A 20,019-nucleotide genomic window follows, 5' to 3' on the forward strand; every position below is an offset into this window, starting at 1 on the left:
TTTGTCAAATACAGATGTGAAATTTTGGAGTAATCACTGACTTTAGTAGGATATAGGATTTAATTAACAGATTACAATGCACTCTAAAATCCTGTATTAAACCTTATCCACACATCATTTGGATATATAAATATGCTGGAAGTGTTTCTTCGTCTGTATCTTTACTTTTATCTTATTTTTGATCTTACTGCTCTTGATTATCCCTCATAATCTCTTACTGGAATGGATTTGCTTGCTCAGGAGCAACATTAGCCCTTCAATGTATAGAGTGGAAGCAATCCAGCATTACAGAGATATCCTTAATGTTTTGAACAGACAGAAGATATCATCTTCAGAATCAAAATGTATGTGTAATGCTCAGCAGCTCTCTTAGTGTTGGATGCTGAATACAAAGTACTTCAGTGCATCTTCTGAGTACAGAAGAACTGACAGTGCCTTTAAAACTGATCTGCAAAGCTGTCATGGGATCTCAGAGAACCTACACACATCCAAGGAAAGATGACCCTTATCTCAGAAACATTTAAGTCCAAATAGATTGAGCTGAATGTTCCTGAAGCAAGTAAAGTGCAAAGGGAAAAGCTCCCCGTGAGATGATGGGTTTATTAACAGACTGCTTTTTCATTTTTAGAAAACAGATTTAACCTCCCACCATTAAATTTAGGTCTCAAAATAATACAACAGATTTGAAATTAGATCATACAGTACACTTGAAGAAAGGTCACAAATGAGTTTAATATGTTTAAAGACAGTCCTGTGACTACTTTTTAAAGAACTACTGGATTACTGGGATTGGATTCAAACTGGGGATTTTCTGCCCCTCTTGCCCACCCCATCCAGATGCTTGGATGCTTGGATTCTTTTTTAAAACATAATCAGCATCCTCGAGTCTACAGTTCAAACTTGCCAAACTAACTCATTACTGAGAAGGAAAAAAAAAAAGGAGAACGAATACCCACCATTTCCATCCTGTTTGCTGAAGTGGCTGGCAATGCTCTTGTGCTTTCCAGCTTGCTCTCTCCAGCCCAGTTACTATATAGTCCCCATCTGGTAGGCTCATTTAAGCATTTACCAATTGCAAATACAAGATTCAATCATAGATTTTAATTACATGCCTCAATCTAAAGCAAACCAGAATTTATCTTCTCTACCTAGTCTGATCAAAGCCTGCTACAAATGTCTGATATTACAGCCTGAGTGTTTAGTTAAGTTTTTCAGCCTGTTATAAGGTTACTTACCAAGGGTTTATTAGAAACCTAATTCATATACGTCTTTTGATCCATTTGGGTCATCTAATTATTAGTTTTAAGTGTACCTGATGTTAAGTACATGGCCCCAGAGGATGTAGACTCCAAGGGTTTCCAGGAGCTGAGGGACTGTGGTGGATGGACAGCATTCCCAGCACCTTAGTCATAATGTGCACTCCAGATATTTCTTCTATTTGCCCCCAGCTAGTACATTACAGGTCACTTTCAGATAAAGCTACCTGGGACAGAAGGACCTTGATGGCATCTCTGGTCCATTGAGTCTAAACTCATTTGCTAAGAGAAAGCAGTGCTCGCTGCTATTTTTTTCAAGTTATAAGAAAGCCATACAATAGGTAGACACAAAATGCCTCTCCACCAACACCTAGCCCAATTTCAGTGGAAAACACTAAGTTCCTTTCCAACGCTTTCTGGTTAAAATCAGTTTTAAGGGGTAGCAATGTAATTCCCAGATTCCTTACTCTTCTAGCCAAACACTTCCTCTTAGTAACTTCACTGACCTAGACAGGTGTTGGCTCAGCTAAAATCTTAAAACATTTTGATTCTACTTACTCCTGTCTGGACACAAAAACATGTAACCAAGCTACTACACACTGTTTCTTAGATCTACTCTTGTATTTCCCCTTAGTCTGGAAATTAATCTCCTTAATCATCTAGTAAAAGTAAATTAAAAGAGCAGCTCATGAGTAATGAATGAAAGGTGAAGGGGCAGGTAAGTGGAGGTTCTTTCCCTCCCTGTTTTTTCATTTGAGAGCTATGACTGCCTTATACTCAACCAAATGTGTTGTTGGGGGGTTTTTTGTGTTATTTTCTGGATTTGGTTTTGTTGACTTTTTTGATTTTGTTTTGCTTTCTTTACTTTCAAAGGTTTGGATTGTCTTTCCATTGAGTTGAGGGATCCTTAAATTATAATTAATTTTATTACACAAAAAAGAATATGTAATAAGTCAAACCCATTTAGAGGTTAGCAGACACTTTCCCTCTACCTCCTTGGAAAAATTCTGGTGCTATCAAGAGAGAGTGAATGCAAAACTCAGATATAATAGTAAGTGTGGCTTTATTTTTAATTTCACTTTATTCTGTCAGTTGCTACCTCTAGATTACCACATTTCCATAAAAAGAAATAATTTCAATGTGTATTTCATGTGTATGTGTATCAATGCAGGTTATGACTTATCTATCAGAATACTACACACATCCTATTGAAGCATTTGGCACTGATCTTTTTACTGCTAACTACAACTAGATGACAAGTTCAGAATAGACTTGGCAACACCATCATTGCTGTAATTATCATGCACATTACAATATTGAACTAATAGACTTTTCTTTTGAGTGGAGCTAGGAAAATCACCAGACACCAGTCAGTCCTACCAAGCTTTGCTGCTAAGTGAATCTCACATGGTCAAAGATTACTAGATGTACTAAATTTAGTAAGCCGGATTTATTATTTAGGTTGAATTGCATCTGCACAAACTGATAAAACAATCACTTCAGTGGGTGTCAAATCACAACAAAAAATGGTAAAGTAATTTTAAGCAGATTTGATGTAACTGTTTAACAAAAATATAGCCCAAAGTAAAAACACTGAAGTTGTATATTGTTTATACATTGTACAGTCACAGCAATGGGAAAACCCATATTCATTTCATGATCTTTAAGCATTCCAAAGCCTTACCTTTGAAGAGCCATTTGAGTACATCTGTATCATATTTTCTGCTCCCTGTTTTACCTTCAGTTCTATATCCAACTGCTTCTTTAAGGCCATCAATCTGTTGTTTGTAGAAAACCGAGGATCACTATTTGGAGTATCAGGAGTGCTAGGACAATCTGTGAATTAAAGGTAAGACATAAGCATGCAGAAAAAAAAAAAAACAGGAAGAAAACACCCAAACTACTCCCCCAAAATCCACCTTACACTCTATTCTATGAAGTTACAAGTTAAACAAAACTGGAACATCATAGTTGAGAATTAAGAGTGACTCCTGTCCACAGCTACTTTGCAACAGCACTGCAAATGCGCCTTAACATGAAAAGCCTCCTGAAAGCCCTGTGACTCCTACACATGTCCTAATTCACATGAATCACTTCCGGGACTGGGCAAACAGGCAGGTTTACAGCTGAGCCTATTTTTATTTCAAAGGAGATTTAATTCTTCTACAACATCTTGATTCAATTAAAAAATGCATTTTCCATTAAGCTTTCTTACACTCCCGGCTTTAAATCAGTATTTTAACAAAAAAATTGGATAATAGTATTAGATACTAATGAGCACCGTCTGAATAGAGCTCTTGAGTAGATCCTCATCCACTTTAGTGTGAATACTGCAGACACCGTGTCAAAATTAAGAACAGATAAAATAAGCCTTTTTCTGATTGTAAAGCTGAATGTTTTCTGCTCGGCAGTCATAGAGAAATCTGGGATAACTGGATATATAGGCAGACAGGTCACCGAACAACTGATTGATCTATGGGAAGGAGAAAGCTTTTTCATTTAACAATATTACTGTGTTTGGGTCTCCCTCTTGTTGGATTAATTTAATGGAATGCAAGTTAGTTTTATCAATTAAATTATAAAGTCAAACTCCTTAACTTTTCATAACCAGTCTATTAAATAACTTAATATTTTAGCTTCTGCAACAGGAACTGTTAGTAAACTGAAAATAAGTGGCCATTGGACTATTTCCAGCACATCTGTCTTTAGAACTAACTACCTTCCCTAACAGCTCCAATGACTTCTCTTCCAACCTTTTAGTAAAAGAGGACAAATTATTTCCACCGTAAAAATTAAAAAACAAACAAACAAACAAACAAACCCCACACAAACAAACAAACAAACAAAACCCAAAAAACCCAAAACATTTCTTCTACCTCCACAACTGAGAGAATACCTTCTCTAGGGACAAATGGCACTGGATTTCTGGAACACATTATTTACTGAACACAAACAGTACAGTCTTTTTTCCAATTGTAATAATCTTCCTTGTATTAAAACCAGGATGAAGCATCAAGTTCCTGAAATCCTCAATTACCAGAAAACACAGGCAGTGCACCAGTAACTTACAAATTTTTACTTATGAGGTGTCAAGGGGAGATGTCTTATCTGCCATTTCATGTATCTTCTGTACAGGCTTCTGGTAACTACTTTTGGAGATTTAATACATTTTGCTTTCAAGTTTACTGGGTAATTTCCTCCAAAACTGTCCTCTTTGCTAAGGCTACATACAGATTTCATGTAAGGAGTTTTAATTTCCTCTGCTGCTAATTCACTCTTCACTTCAAGCCACTTCAAGTCTCCTACTGCATCCTCACTACTTAAAGGTAGGACAGAAAATACCAGATGCTAAAAAAAAAAAAAAAAAAAAAAAAAAAAAAAAATCTGTATTACTCCTCAGCTGTTTTGTCATTGATCCCTCTCCTCAATGTTTTGGCTTGGTTCATCTGTGGAACTGCACTTGAACAGCTTTACCTTAAATCTATTATTAGTAAAACAAAGATTAACAAAATGCTTTCCTATCACTTATGTCTTCACTTTCAACTAATCCTCATCAAATAATCTATTCAAAATGAGAACAAACACGAACTTGAAAGTCACAGTGTCAAGTCTCCTTGAAAAGTAGATTCATCATATAAATGAATATTTACCAACTTTAGATATATGATGCAAGCCTCTACCATTTAAAGATCCCTGTGAAGGCTGTGGGGCTCCTGAAGTCTGTTTTCACAGCTTTTAAAGATGTACACAAGCAGCCTTTCTTTGCATAAGAACAACACTCAAGTTGCAAGTTAAGGACTAATTAGAGATACCATGTTTCAGGCTGCCCAGGCAGCTGTTATTATCTGCCTTTGCATGTCTCTCTGTGAAGGCGTAACCACACCATTTACCTGGGTCATCTCAAGAGTTGGTCTGTACTTGTGGGTGCAACCCACTCTCTACTATTTAGTTAAAGTTGTTGTACTGTATGCTTTGTTAGTAACTAATAGCAAAGGAAACTCTTTCTGCAATAGGTACTAATTGCTAGGAAGAAGTAATTCTTTTGCCTTCAGGCATAATAGCTGTTCACTTAACTCCCAAATATGGAACATGTTTCTTAACATGTGTTTTTAAGAAAAAAAAATACCAATAGCTTTTCAGAGATGCTTTCCAAGGGACTCCTCCTACCATCCCCCCAGCCAATCTCCCCATTACTACTCAGTAAGCAGCTCGAGGCAGCTTCTTATAGAATTCAGATTAATTTTTAAATCAGCCAGACAAACCGGTTCTATTACAGAAGGCATTGACAGTCTTAGCAGCAACACTACAAGCTACATCTGTATTAGCTGTTTCCTTTTCTCTTTGTTCTGGAAGGTTGTAATGACTTTGCATGGCTAGTTATCTCAGATTAATTTGTGTAAAGCACTTTACGGAGGGGGTCAAATCTCCTCTGAAGGCATTTAGTTATCTTCATAGTACAAATAAACAATAAATTCATCCAGGTAATTGCAATCAATGGGATTTATGTACATGTCTTAAGTTAAACAAGAATTAAGTACTAATAGCAAATTGATATTGCACTCAAAGTAGGGACTGGGGAACAGAAGAGAGTCTCCAGTTTGCCCCATTTGTTGGTTAATAAGGGCAGTACAAGACTTGCCATTTCGGATACACTCAAGTACAGCTTTGCATCAGACTGCAAGGGCTTTGCTGGTGTACAGGTTCAGACTCCTAGGCCCCAGTATTCTTCTCGACAGTGAGTATTAAGTGAATTAACAGATGCATTTCAAGTCAACTTGACTCCAAGCAAATAGATATCTTATTATGCTGAACAATATGAATGTTGTTGCTTAACACTAGTGAGTTTTGTGCAGCTTGTTAGCACACATCCAGGCTACTGGAAGAGCTGCAGTGCTGCTTCCCCAGCACCTGAAAAATCGTGTTTTCACAAAAATATACTCACCAGGCTTAAAATAAGTTAATAGGGATGATTTTTTAAAATATTTAAGTTATTTAATTATTACATGAGGACAATGTCAGTTTTCAGTCTGAAATGCTTATCAGAACTGTGATCTTGGCTCTTCTGAAAACCTTTTCAGTTGGAGTTTGTATAGTGCTCACCAGCAAAAACTTCTTGCTTCTAAATTGCCTTTTACCATCGCTGCCATCTAAATTATATTTATATAGAGTAGTTACATAACTCTACTCTTCTGAGACGTCTGCTCATTCCTTTGGGATCTCCTCCCCAGATGCTACATATGCTATTTCTTCAGTAAGCTCAGTGTGAAATCTAGGATCCCACATAACTTTCTGAATTTAGGTTCCCAGATGGTACTTCTGCATGCTGCTTAAGTACTCAATTAAAAGCAACTCAATTTACAACTATTTACCCTTTGGTAAATAGTTAATTTTAATCTTATTGGAGGATATTTAATTGCAGTTAGCCTCATTGGTGTCATACCCAACAGAAATACCTGCAATGCATTTAGGCATTGCTGCAGGGAGGGAGAAAAATGCATTGTCAGGCTTTTCTCAGGGAGTCAGAAGGTTGGATCAGCACTTGAACTAAGTCATCAGTAGGTCCAAGGCAGCAGTAGACATTCAGACACATCCAGTGTTGACCTCCTGGAAACTTCTGAAGTTCAACTGAATTTCCATAAGGTAACAGTATTTTAACTACTAAAAAAGTGACAGGAGATTGTTTTAAATTGCATCAATATTATTTTACACTGAGGTTCCCAAAAGTTGCCATGAAATTCCTATGGATATAAGCTTGTAGGTGGAGTCTGCTGTCTAAAAAGTCACTACCTATTATAAGTTTGGTTGCTGACTCTATCAGTTTCCAGTAACTGGTCTTATGTGGATGCTTTGGTGTCCAACAGATTAACCTAGTCATTTTTAAGGATAAAGAAATCCCCCAGTCAGCTAATCATATTCTTAAAGAAAATAATTTATTTTCTTTGCAATGCCTGCAGCCAAATTTGATGTAAAGTGGATAGCTTCCATGTCAATTAGGAGGATGGAAGAAAAGGCATGAACTTATCTTTGAGTTCATTTTCTCCATGTTTTATCAAATCGCTCAAAGGTTTCCCTCTCATTGCACGTCTCTATCCCCCTTAAATTCAGCTCTATGAAACAGACCAATTTCCCAATTTATAGATGTTCTATACATTAGTTATATGTCTAATTAAATCAGTTACTTGCTGTAGGTAAGCTATTTCAGTATTTCACCTCCCTGAGTCATATCAGAAACCACAACCTATACTGCTACTTTTGAAACAAACACAAAAACACCAGTTTAATCTCTGCTACTGTGTAGAAGGATGTTTTCTAGTCACAAAATTTCTTCATCTCTAAAACAGAAGTAATCATCTCCATGTGACACATTACACCTCTCAGACTTTCAGCAATAATGTTCACTAGGCTTGTCCTACCCATTTTAAGTTGGTGGATTCTGCTTCACTTTTAAGTGTTGACCTACAAATCTTTAAATTCTGCATCCTTGTATGACTAATACACTGCACAACAAGGGCAGACTTGGGTACAAAGTCCCACTTCTAAAACAAACTTAGATTCATCAGCAACCCCTATAAGGTAAAGTACACCTATGCTATGCCAAAAGTTGTTTCGGAATCCCATACCCACTGTCAAAATCTACCCTCACATGCTGTAATAGAGCTGTTTGACCAACTGCACTCCCTGGTTAAAGTTTAGTACCAATTCTTCAAATAATTGTGAGCTTTCAGCTCTCGGCATATTGCCATAAAAACATCTAAACTTGATTGGAATGGAATGTTACTAAAACCCATTTTTCTACAATAGATTCATTAACGCCATATTAAATTATTTCAACATGTATTGATTATACTGTGCTGATTACAAAGCAGTTACACTAAAAATTAGTGGCTTGTTAAAGTAATAGAAGTTACTGCTTAGTATCATAAGCAACAGAAAGTCTCACAACAGCCTGTGTATTATTTCTCCTGTCTAAACTGGGAGCACTTTATAAATACATGTTCACACCCAGTTTCCAGATACAGCAACAAAGGAAGATTAAATGACTGTTCTAAGTTACCAAAACGGTCTTTCAACCAGTGAACAGAACAATCAAAAAATCTTCAGAGTTCAGGCCTGACAAGTCAAAGGGGTCAGCTCAATGAATCTCAATCCTGACTTTGCTACTTAGAACCTGAAAAAACCTACACAGTATATTCTGTTAGACAGGGGAAAACAAAGGGCTCTAATACTGAAAATTATTGAAGTACACAAAGAGAACACAGACCTTGATTCCCACAGCTCTAAAACCCTCTTTACCTTATTTTCAGCATTCATGATCTGTGGAGTCTAAGAATTTCCCATATATTTCCTTTTCTCTTTTAAATAACTTGTTCCTAAGTGACCAGAAGGTCAAACACAAGCTAAAGTGAAAAGCAGTAACAAAGAATAAAGATAACCTCTGGAGGCAATGAACTTTTTGGGGGAGCTTCCATGTTCACCAGTAACTGGTTATTAAATGCACTGTCTATTTCAGCAAAAGCAAGAATCCCTGAAGTGAGGTGTCTGTGACCTGTCCACTGAGGTACCTTATGTCAGCTGGCACGTTATGTATCTGTGTACTTCCCCCATACCATTTGTGTGTGTGGATCCACATGTACACACACAGTTGGCATGTCATAACTTTTATATTACCAACTTTATTTTGCAAAGACCAAGTTCACCAATTTCTTAAGTCAAGCCCAAGACTTCAGTATTAAAAATCAAAGTATCACCAAGATGACTTGCAGCCATTAGTCTCAAGTCAGACAAAATTTACTCATAGTGCTCCCCCCTCCATGAACTACTGACCATGAATGAGGAAGGAGACAAGCACTTAAATTAAAAGGCAAAAATTACAAAAAACCCAAGCACTTCAACTTTGGAGCATGGGTGCTTCCAAATATTTTATCTAAAAAGAGGTATTAACAGAATTAAAGATTGCATTTTTTTTCCTCAAAAAGATTATGCAAAATATTGTTAGTATGGGTCTTGCATGGGAATACCCGATGCGATATTTTACAGAGAATATAAAGATCTCAACAGAATTTGCAAGCTTTTTTTGCACTTTTCCATGACTAAGACTGTAGAGTTGATCTACCAGTAACACCTAGAACAGAATGGAATTTAAGAATACAGTCCTAAGAAGTTTAGCGTGCATCAAAAGCATGTAGAAGCACATAAGATCAACCATGATTTTTATCCTTTGAATCTCTCCTGCATTTCCCAAGACATGCACAATGACAATATTGCTCATTAACTCATTATTACAAGGCTTTTAAAAATGCTACACTGGAAGGGAACGTTCCAACAAGAGCATTTCTGTGCTCATCCACTGTTCAAGTTCTACTGCTAGATGAATTTTGCAAATGATGTCTGCACAGATTTTTAATAATTGGTCTATACACAGTTTGTATACAATTCTTTTTCTGTTCCACTCTTCCTGTTTCTTTAAAAGCCACACTCCTGTCAACACTGAAGCAGATTTTCATAAACCTTAGCTGACAAGGAACAGAATGCTTCATGCCTACCAAAAGCCCAATGGCTATCTAGAAGCATTCATTATTGTATTTATTTCCATTTCATGCTGCAGCAACCACTTTGCCTCACTACTTCCAGCTGTGTCCCTGCTCCACCTCTTATATCCTCACACAGATCAAATGCCAAAAGGAAACTGCACAGGCCACCATGGACATTTGAACATCTTTGCAGTATGTCACTGGGCCAACTATGAATTGCTGACCTCACCTGCCAGTATGTCCTAAATTCTCACTGTAACCAACCTTTCCTCACAAGGATGATGCAGATTTTTATTCTACTGCCCAAGCTTCCTTAGGCTTGGCATTCACTTCACATGAATCTTCGATGGCTTGTGCACATGATTAACATTTTGCAAAGAAAAGTCCATGCAATCTGAAATCACCAGGCTGGCAGTATCTCCCAGGCCACTCCACAAAGCTGAAAGAGGACCGTTTACTTTCACAACATTCCATCTTAAAATACCAATCCTGGTATTTTTAAAAAATACATTCAAAATTAGCACTGACTCACTGCCATGCCACAGAAAATACTAATTAAAACCATTAACTACAACCATCCTGTGAAAACATTTCAAATTGTCTTTAAAATGGTAGCTTTGCTGTGGAAAAGGCTGGAGACCTAACAAATTTTATGAAATGTCACTGTAAGAAATGTTTGATAAGTTAAATAACAGCACAACAGAAAAACAGACATTTTCTAAGTTACGTTTAAAGAACCAAAAGCCAACAAAAATTTTAAGTACAAATGTCATAATTTTTCCTGCATTGAATAAAAAGGTGCATCAATACTAATGTCTACAGTATAATTCACAGAAAGTCAGTGGAAGAATTAATGAAATTTTATTTCACACAGTGAAAATCTACTATGAAACATTAAAATGACTGTGAAAGTGTTTTAGTATGCTAAGAACTGAAAGTGAAGAACTCATAGTCCATAAAATATACTGTTCCCTAGAAAAGAATTTAAAACTCAAAGGTACTGGATAGTGATTTGTGAATCAAGACAAAGAGACATACATAAATAACAAGGTCACCAGGCATGGATTTGCTCATTCACAAAGCAATTTTTTCAAGTGAAATGGGGAGATCTTATCCCAGCTGCAAAGAAAAACTGATTTTACCTGCAACATCTTCGAGATCTGTTACAACAATATGTGCATTTAGCTCCTGTAACTTATGATGCAAGTCTTCTAACTTCTTATTAGATTTTTTCAAAATGTTATCCACATATGCCAAGTTCTTTTTATCCGTTGTGACCTTCCTGAGGTTCTCTGCTCCTTCCTTGATTTTAAGTTCCTTTCTTATTTCTCGCTTGATTTGGTCCTTTATTTCATCCAGCTTCTGCTGTACCATTGTATCTGAGAAGTCCAACTTCTGTCCAGTACTCACATTCTCATAGGTTGCAAGACCTTTGGCATCCCCCTAGGAAGAAAAACAGTAATATAATCACCAGGCAACTGTTTCTGACAACACACACAGAGCCCAGCACTCAGGTCCCTGTACACCAGCCCTGTAAGGTCATCACTAACCTTGGGTTACACTCACACGACCTAAAGCAACAATATCACAAGGTATGATGTTAACTGGAGCTACATTTTACAATAGATTTATTTTAAATTTAGTGATATTTTTACTGTGCCTATTTTTAACACCAAGAGATTTAAATACTTTTGAATTTGTCATGGCTGCTTGCCTGGCAGTTATATGCCTCAGAGCTAATGAGTCGTGTTTGCAATTTTATAGATTTGTGTTTTAATAGACAAGATTCATAGAGGAAAGAAGACTAACTTCTAACAATTATAATCTGTGATGAAATTTTATACATTCTTTATAATGGGTTGCTTTTAAAGATTGCTAAAAAAAATAATGTAGTGATGCTTGCAGTTGTTTAAAGAAATACTGGCATATCTATAAAGATCTGTAAAGTTTTTACTGGAAATACATTTACCAGGTCTTTTTATTTTTTTAATCCTTCCAGTAAAGCCTTTCACTTTAAAAAATAATGATTTAAAAAAAAAAATTTCTTGTGCAGGCAAGCTAGGCTGAAATGAAGAAAAAAAAAAAAAAAAAGGACTTGCAGACTTGCAATCATGGAACCGGAGTTGGTGTAGTAAGAGAGCAGGAGATGAAAACTCTTCAAACCCCCAGTACACAGGGGGTGATAATTGAGCCTACTATACACTCACACATCACTGACAAGTAAGAGCACAAAGGGCACATTATAGAACCTGCCCCAGCAAAGTTCATATACAATTAATTACATATGTGACAAGATTTCTGTGCCTCATGCACAGACCCTGGACAGTAGTAGACATTAGGTCCTACCCAGAAAATTTCAACTAGAGGTAAATGAGTAAAGATCAAAGAAAGGTTCTTCTTAACTTGAATTTGATCCCATCCTACTTCAGAATTTATTTAATAAATGTCTAGCCTGATTTGCATGCAACTACCCAAAAAACCAAATTTTTCTTAAACACTACGATGAAGTTACCTTGAGTTCTGAAAAATGGGGTGGACAAAAAGGTATATTAAGGTACAATTAAAATGTTGAAAGTTTTTGTCATATCACTTATCATCACAGTAAACTGTAGTAGAAAATGTTCTGGAGGGAGTTTGAGGAGCAAACTCAGCATCAGCCTAATAAACCAAAGAATTGGATCATGAAAGTAGTGCCTGGAACCTACATGTCAACAGATAATGTTGGTCAAGCTGTTTCAGTCTGTGCATGTTCCAGAAATATTGCCTTCCATCAGCAAGATCCAATCTACCAGGTCTCAACTATTATTTCACAAGTTTCCTGAATCTTTCATTAAAATTTTTCTACCCACAGCTTCTACTTTTAGTACAAAAAGTTAACAACTCAGAGATTCTTAAATATTCAAAGCAGTCAGAAGTGACATCTTGCCACAGAATTTGACTATCAGTAAAAAAGAGAGCAAGTAAGCAATTTAGAAATGACAAACTGAGTGAGAAATGAAAGGGGAAGAAACGCATGCAAATTTACTTTAAGTGCATTTGTGAGTGCTTTTCTGTCAGTGCAGATTAAAATAAATAATTATGCATATGCAGGGAGACTATTAATAGCTGTACTAGGAAATACATGACATTGTTTCCATATATAGGCACATAAAATAGAATAGATTCTTTTTTTAAAAAACAGAATAATCAATAGTAATGAGCAACTAGTACAAAGTTTCATATTCATAATGAAGAATGCCATCCACCATGAGCTGAGTATTTAGTTTTGAGAAAACTAAATCTGAAACTGAAAATAAATTGATATCACAACTGTGTGGCAAACTATTTAAGTAGTGAGTATATCCAAATGAGATTAAAATCTTTGATTTCCCTGTTTGTCTAACACATAAAAATTAAAGATGTCAAAAAAGAGCAACAAATTAGTATGCTACTACTCAGCCTTTAAAAATGAGATTTTCAAAAATGTTTGTAAATAAAAAGCATATATTTTTACAGCACAATTATTCAAGCCTGTTCTGCAAGCTTTCTAGAAACAAACTTATGTATCACCTGCTTCCTTAAAGCAGGATATTATACTTTTTAAAGTTCAGAGGAGAAAGCCAAATGAGAAATGTAAAAAAACCCAAATCAAATACCAAAACCACCAAAACCCACCCTAAACCCCAAAGAAAACCTTTATTCTATGCTGCAATAGCACCTGAAGTTTGCTGAAATTATGCCAAGAATGTATAATTCTCAAGCAGAACAATGTAATTATGATTATAAATTATTCAGAAATATTATTCAATGGGGTTTACCGAAGAGACTTCAGTTAATTGTTCATCCATTGAACAATAATGTATTTTGTTACAGGGGAGGTTTTTATCCCTCTACAAGCCCTGTATCCCATCTGTTAAAGTGATGTGATGTTCTTCCATAAAAAGGTTTTTGGAGCCCTTGTTCCAGACAGAGTCCCTCGTAAGTCTTCAATGAAATTAAATCTCCATGATCATTAGTAATTTGCCTTCTGAATATGCAGCAATTGAGTTAAAGTTCTCCTCAGCCTGAGCAGTCTCAGAAACATCTTTGTTCCTGGATTTAAGGGTTTCAGGACAGACCTGTCTTCTCCAATCTGCTTCTGAGACAGTGAGAGTTCAATAGTGGGGATGCTAACACTGGAAGCTGGTCACACTGCCTGTACATTTAAGCATTCTTTTTTTGAATCCCCCCAAAAGCCACAGATGGTACTCCTTCTGTCTCTCCTGTCATCCAAAGTTAATTATACTTCTGAGCAAAAAGTATTCTCTCACCTAGTTATCCAGATTTGTCACCCGGCACAAAGGTCACAGTGAAATAAATTCTTCCAAGGAGATAACTGTGCACTCAGTGACCCTTGAAGGGCACTGGGAATGCAGAGCAAGAGTGTGTTCTGCAAGAGAAGCTGCTCTGGTCCTGCACTGACATGCTTTGCTGCTAAGATGAACAGCCTCAAAAGTGTTCCAGTTTAAGATGAAAATAATGTGCACAATGGCACAACAGGACAGAATGTCTGATAGTTAAATCAGCAAAGTTGGGTAGGATTTTTTCTTTAAGAAAAGCACCTCCCAAAAGCCAAAATCAAAACTATACTTTTAAATGGAAGTTACCTAAAATACAGCATATTCCAGCTTTATTAGATGACATCCTATTACAAGTCTCTGCTTAGAGTTGAATATTCTTTCACAAAACTATTTTTCTCATTTGGATAAACTCCCTCCCAGGATGAACCTCACATCCTTTAGGTTGTATGTGCTCTGCCCACTCGACCTGAAAATTAAGTGTAAATAGAAACAAGAGTTAGGGGCAGGGCCCAAGTCCTTTCCTTTGCAGTGCTCAAACAGGCAGCATGCAAAGACAGAAGAAACCATTCATATTTTCTATGCCAAGAAGCCACCAATGAATTTTGCACAACTCTTCCCTTTACTCTCCCTCTCCAAATCACTTAACATAAAATATCTTAAGAGTGGAAATGCTCTGAAACAGATAATGACTAAACCACTCCTGCTGGCAAAACAGAGATCAGGCCCCACTGCTTTACAATCCAAGGCAAAAGAATGGGCAGCCAGTTACTGATTCTCAGTTTCTTATTAAATTCTGGTAGTGCTTTGACTGCTGGTTTAAAGAGAGAGGCCAATCTTTGCTGGGTGGTTCCAGTACTGGCCAGCTCAGCACAGCATCCCTCCCCCTGTGCCACAGCAAACTGCTGGGGACTTGGCTCTTGACTGGAGCAGAGGTGAAGGGCAGTGTCACCCAGACACCCACTGTGGGAACAATGAGAGGCAGCACTGCACACCTCTTTGCAGAGGCAAAATACATGTTTCTGAGCCACTGCAGAGTTCTGAAAATTTCAGTGTGTAATGAAACTTGAAGATACGCTTACTGCAATTAACTATCAGGCACCACAAACTAGATACTACTGCTTAATTAAAAAACAAAACAAAACAAACAAACAAAACCAACAAAAAAAAAAGAAGGAATAAAGGAGTCCATTTATGCAGCTTTCCCATTGCAACAGACTCAACCTCACTTTGATTGCAGGGCCAAAAACTATCTGTTTTTGTAGATTAATTTGAGATGCCACTTCTGTACTTCTGGGAAATATTTTGAGTATGGTTGCTGAAAATAATGAATAGTGGTCTGAGCATGTCTTTTAATAATACAGTCTATTCTGGCTGGTGTGGTGAAAGAAAATAATAATACTGATAATGAAAACCATGCAGGACTTGTACTTTTGCTTCAGATCAGCTCTGGACCAAATAGTTGGTGAAGCAGATACTTTGACATACTGTATTTACCACCAAAATCCTATTTAATAATAAAACATACAAACTGCATGGCAGTGGCAATGATACTGCTGAGAAGAGTACCATGAAGCTGAACATACCAGAGAATCTGCTTGATCTGGGGAAACTAAATAGCTTTGCATTCTAAATGAGATTCTCAGACTGCCCCCTCTTAGAAGATAACACTAAAACTCTGGGCATTAGTAACTCCTAAGGCTTGTTCCTAAGAGCACAGTATAACTTCACTGTGCTGTACCATATATTCATTATAGACAATATTGATTAGAGCAAGAACTTAGATTGCTAATTTCAGTTAGAAGTTGTTATAGAAAGGTAAGTGGAGCTTTATAGTTCACCATGTTTAACAGCTGATGAGTGCTCGTGCACAATATTATTTACATTTCACAGTGACATGCTACTAGCACACTGAACCTTCCTTTAGAAAAAAATCCCAAACCAGACCTTATCAAAACTCACAGTAAAATTGCTTTTTTTTTCCGAAAAGTATTAGCATTTCTTTACATACGTTCTTGAATTTCAGTAATCTTTTCAATAGACAATGAGACAATAAAAAACCTGCTTGACAAAGATAGTAAAAAATGCTATATAAAAATAGGATTTTCATCTTACGTATGATTAAAAAAATTTATAACCCAGAAAGACTATATGTTTATTAACTTGAAATTTAATTTGGAAGAGCTAGAAGTACAGATTTGGAACTACTAGGTATCTTAGTATAATAATTTTCTGACTAATTTTTAATGGGAAAAAAAGGAAAAGAAAAACCCCTGCTTTTCTGAGCTGACTGCCTAGGTCAAGTTGTCTACAGTAATTCCTAAAACTAGAGTAGTCTTTGATTTTACGAACAATGTTAATCAATTGCAAACTTCCCTTCCCCCCTGAAGTAATTCATAAAACCAGATGTGATGGCTTGTCTGGATTACTGAAACTACATGGACTATTTCCTCCTGCTCAGAAGCAAATGTGATTGTGGTCAAGATCTCAGCACTCACCCAATGTCAAGAACTAAAAAAAAAAAAAAGAAACAAAACAAAAAAAACCCAAACCAACCAACAACAAAACCCAACAACTTGGAGGCTTAACAGATTTTGGCATTAGTTTGCTGTGCTAACATGTCACAAATCAGGATTTAAATTTAATCTAAGTCACAGCTTTCTGCTTTGTAACAAGAGGCTGTTTAAGGCAGAAATCTCCATTGTCCAATACATTATACATGGATGAATTCAGGTAGGACACTGATTAAATGGGGTTCAATTCCTGTGCACAAACAGGGAATGTCCAACTGCATCTGTAAGAGATGAAATAGATTTAAAAAAAAAGAAAAACGTGTTCCTTAAATAGGGAGATCCTCAATCAGCTGGTCACCTCTGCTAAGCTCTGGAAGTCTGAGCTGTTGTCCTGATGAATACTTTAGGAGGAATGTTTGCTTTCACTGACACAATAGCTGCTGGGCTGCAGCAGTTGGTCCAACAGCTCTGGTATGAAAAACTGTGTTGCCTGACTCAGCCAAAACACCTAATCTAAACAGGTAATAAAATTCCCTGGGAGTCCTTGCTATCATCTAGCTTCCAGCCACTAAAAATCCCTGATTCAGCCAGAGTTTTCTAACATGAAGAGCTTGGCCCCCAGAAGGTGCTCCAACAGCAGTGAAGACTTGCTTACAGAACTAGAAGTTGTGTCCATGCGCTGCTGTGCCAACACTGATGAGACAAAGGGGCATAAGAGAAAGATGTCTTTGCCACAGGAGGGAAAGAAAACATTTTAAGAAATGTTGCCTGCAGCTGCTTCTCGTTGTAGCAGCTCCTGATGGTTTTACACTGGGAGAAGAACCTGCAAGGAGGCTTGCAAAAAAAATTGAAAGAAAATCCTCACACTGACCATTCTCATGACCACAAAAACTTGATAGAGACCATGGCACAACACAGGTGACGAGCACTCAAATGGGAGAGCAGCAAATGGCTACAGTATCCAAGAAGCATGACTACATATTCTGGCAACAGCCGTGGTACTATCACTTCAGCAGTTTCCAAACTTCTATCTGTAACTTGAAATTCTGACTCCAAGCCAAGAAATTTCAACAGAGTCCAATACAGTGGAAACAAAACTTCCCCTTTCTAGTTTCAGACGTGCAAAAGAAACAGCAGAATCCTAGGGACTGCTGTCACAACCTTTATTAGCATGTGCCCAAGAAGATCAGTATATAAAATTATGCCTATAATAATGCCACTTCTCCATTCTCTATGAGACTTTGCTTAGTTTTCATTAACTTCTCATCACACATGAGAATAATATACTCAGAAGAAAACTGCATTTTATGTAAACAGTATAGTTTCAAGCAGACCACACATGGTAGGTGAACCTCTATTAAATGCCAAAATATAAACAATCCCTTCCAAGGTACAGGGAAAAAGATTTTATGAAATGTTAATACCACAGTGCATGCTGAAAATATTGCCAATAATGATGTGCCATAGAACTGTGCCAAGAAAACTGAAGTAATTCCCTTAAAATGCAGCCTCACCAAGACGCACGCAATCAAAGCACTGGAATAATTTCTCATCTAATGCCTGTAACCTTATCATGGCATATTTTAATAATCTGGTAAATATAAACACTCCCCTTTAAAAGATGAGGAAAACAGGTGGATTAAGTGACAGTTCAACAAATGAAAGAGAAGCAAGTTAAAAGAAGCACAAAATATTTGAAGACGAAGTGCCTCAGCCCCAGATCCTAAAGTGGAGCTGTACACTTACTGTACTGGACTGGGCAGTGAAAACAGACATGTATCTGTGTCCTACTTCCTACTGCCAGCACAGCAATTGAATGCACAAACTTGCTTTGCATTTTCTAAATTTGAACAGAAAAATTTAGTCTTCCTCTGAGAAATGTCTTGGTGAAAAAATAATTGAGATCCCATAAAAATATTAAGACTAGTAAATAGCAGAGAAATGAGAATTTTTGTTTGTGTTTGACAGTTTGAAGCTTCTTTGAAATAAAAACCCCACAAATTTTAAAACTGATAGCAAAACTGTGTATTGTGAGGGACTTAAGCATTTGTGAATTTTGGTATTTTTTGCCTGTTACTTTAAACACTTTCAAAAAACCCATAGGAGTTACTGTTTTGTTCTTGATGAGAGCACCTGCAATTTTCTCTACCATATAAACATACAAAAAACTTCATCCTAATGGCCTAAAATTATTACTGAATATATACAGCATGCACTTTTAAAATATAGTGTATTTTAAAAGTAATACACTTGCCAAGCCCTACATAGGGGTATCCAAGGTATCAATTTCTTTCAGAAATTCATACACTCATTTTGAATTACTGCCAGAGACTGAAACAAGGGAGGGGCCTTTAGAGAAATTCTTATCATGAGACTTGTCTCAGTTTGACTTGACTGATTTCTCTGTAGTTACATTAAGCTCAAGTTTGGTGCAAGCAGTTATAATGCTTTGAAGTGCTTGAAGTCTAACATAACTCACTTAGGAAACAGAACTATTTCAGATAAAGGGAAGGCCATGCAAATGTTGTGTGAGGACTTTACCTCTAAGTGCAAGTAATACAGAAATGAATCTGTCCACCAGGGAGAAACACTCTCCCTCTTCCCCATACTGCTTCCACCATAACCAGTGAGATAGCTGTTGAAGTGCATGTTAAAGCAAATGCCTAAACCAAGAATTTCTGCTGCTACTGAAAGTTAGTATAATTTTGTTCTATGTCACCCCAATATATATATGTTTATTGCATATTTTTCATATAAAACATTTACCTGTTTTTGTCTAACATTCAGGGCAGAGTAATACTATACATGTAGCTCAAGATGTTTGAAAAAATAATGTCACTACATTATCCGAACTACAGTATGTGGCATTTAATTTGGTAGAAGAGATTTTCAAAGGTAAAAAGGTCAAGTCAACAGACATGAGTCATAATCATGTCTTATGACTTTGATAACTCCTCCTCAAACTTAATGCACACTGTACAAAGGTGATAACTTGGTGGGCATGCATCCAAAAATATACTTAAAGAGAAGTTACCATGCAACCATACATACAGCTCTAATGTTAACATTAAGATAAACATGTGTGGGTAAATTTCTGCTTGTGAAGGAGTTTTAGTTACTATGCAGAAATACAAAAATAAAACCTCAAGGAATCCAAACCCGAATTTATGAATGCTTAATGACAATCAGGTCCAATTCCAGTGGTATTTTTCTCGTATTATGACAAAAATGAATTAGGAAATAGCTACCACTAAAAAAGTATTATGATCTATCCTGGGTAACAGATTGACCATTCTGCTTATCCACAAATCACAGTATCAGCTGTTGCCACATCTGTCATGTGGTGGTACTTTAGTGTAACACACTTTACCTACACTGCACGAGAAGAATGCTAAAATGCCTT

The 20,019-nt window shown here is 36.7% G+C and overlaps 1 protein-coding gene across 2 annotated transcripts in view; it reads right to left on the reverse strand.

Annotated features, from left to right (window-relative positions):
- Positions 1 to 20,019, reverse strand: part of PKN2 (protein kinase N2) — a 54,927-nt gene that overhangs the window by 19,802 nt on the left and 15,106 nt on the right. For both annotated transcript variants that reach the window (XM_062497762.1, XM_062497761.1), the window contains exons 2-3: positions 10,930 to 11,230; positions 2,941 to 3,092 (exon numbers count right to left, since the gene is read on the reverse strand). In XM_062497762.1, coding sequence (XP_062353746.1) covers positions 2,941 to 3,092; positions 10,930 to 11,230 — 453 coding nt within the window. The remainder of the gene's footprint in view (positions 1 to 2,940; positions 3,093 to 10,929; positions 11,231 to 20,019) is intronic.

The sequence above is a fragment of the Cinclus cinclus genome, chromosome 8 (assembly GCF_963662255.1).
Source record: "Cinclus cinclus chromosome 8, bCinCin1.1, whole genome shotgun sequence".
NCBI lineage: Eukaryota > Metazoa > Chordata > Aves > Passeriformes > Cinclidae > Cinclus > Cinclus cinclus.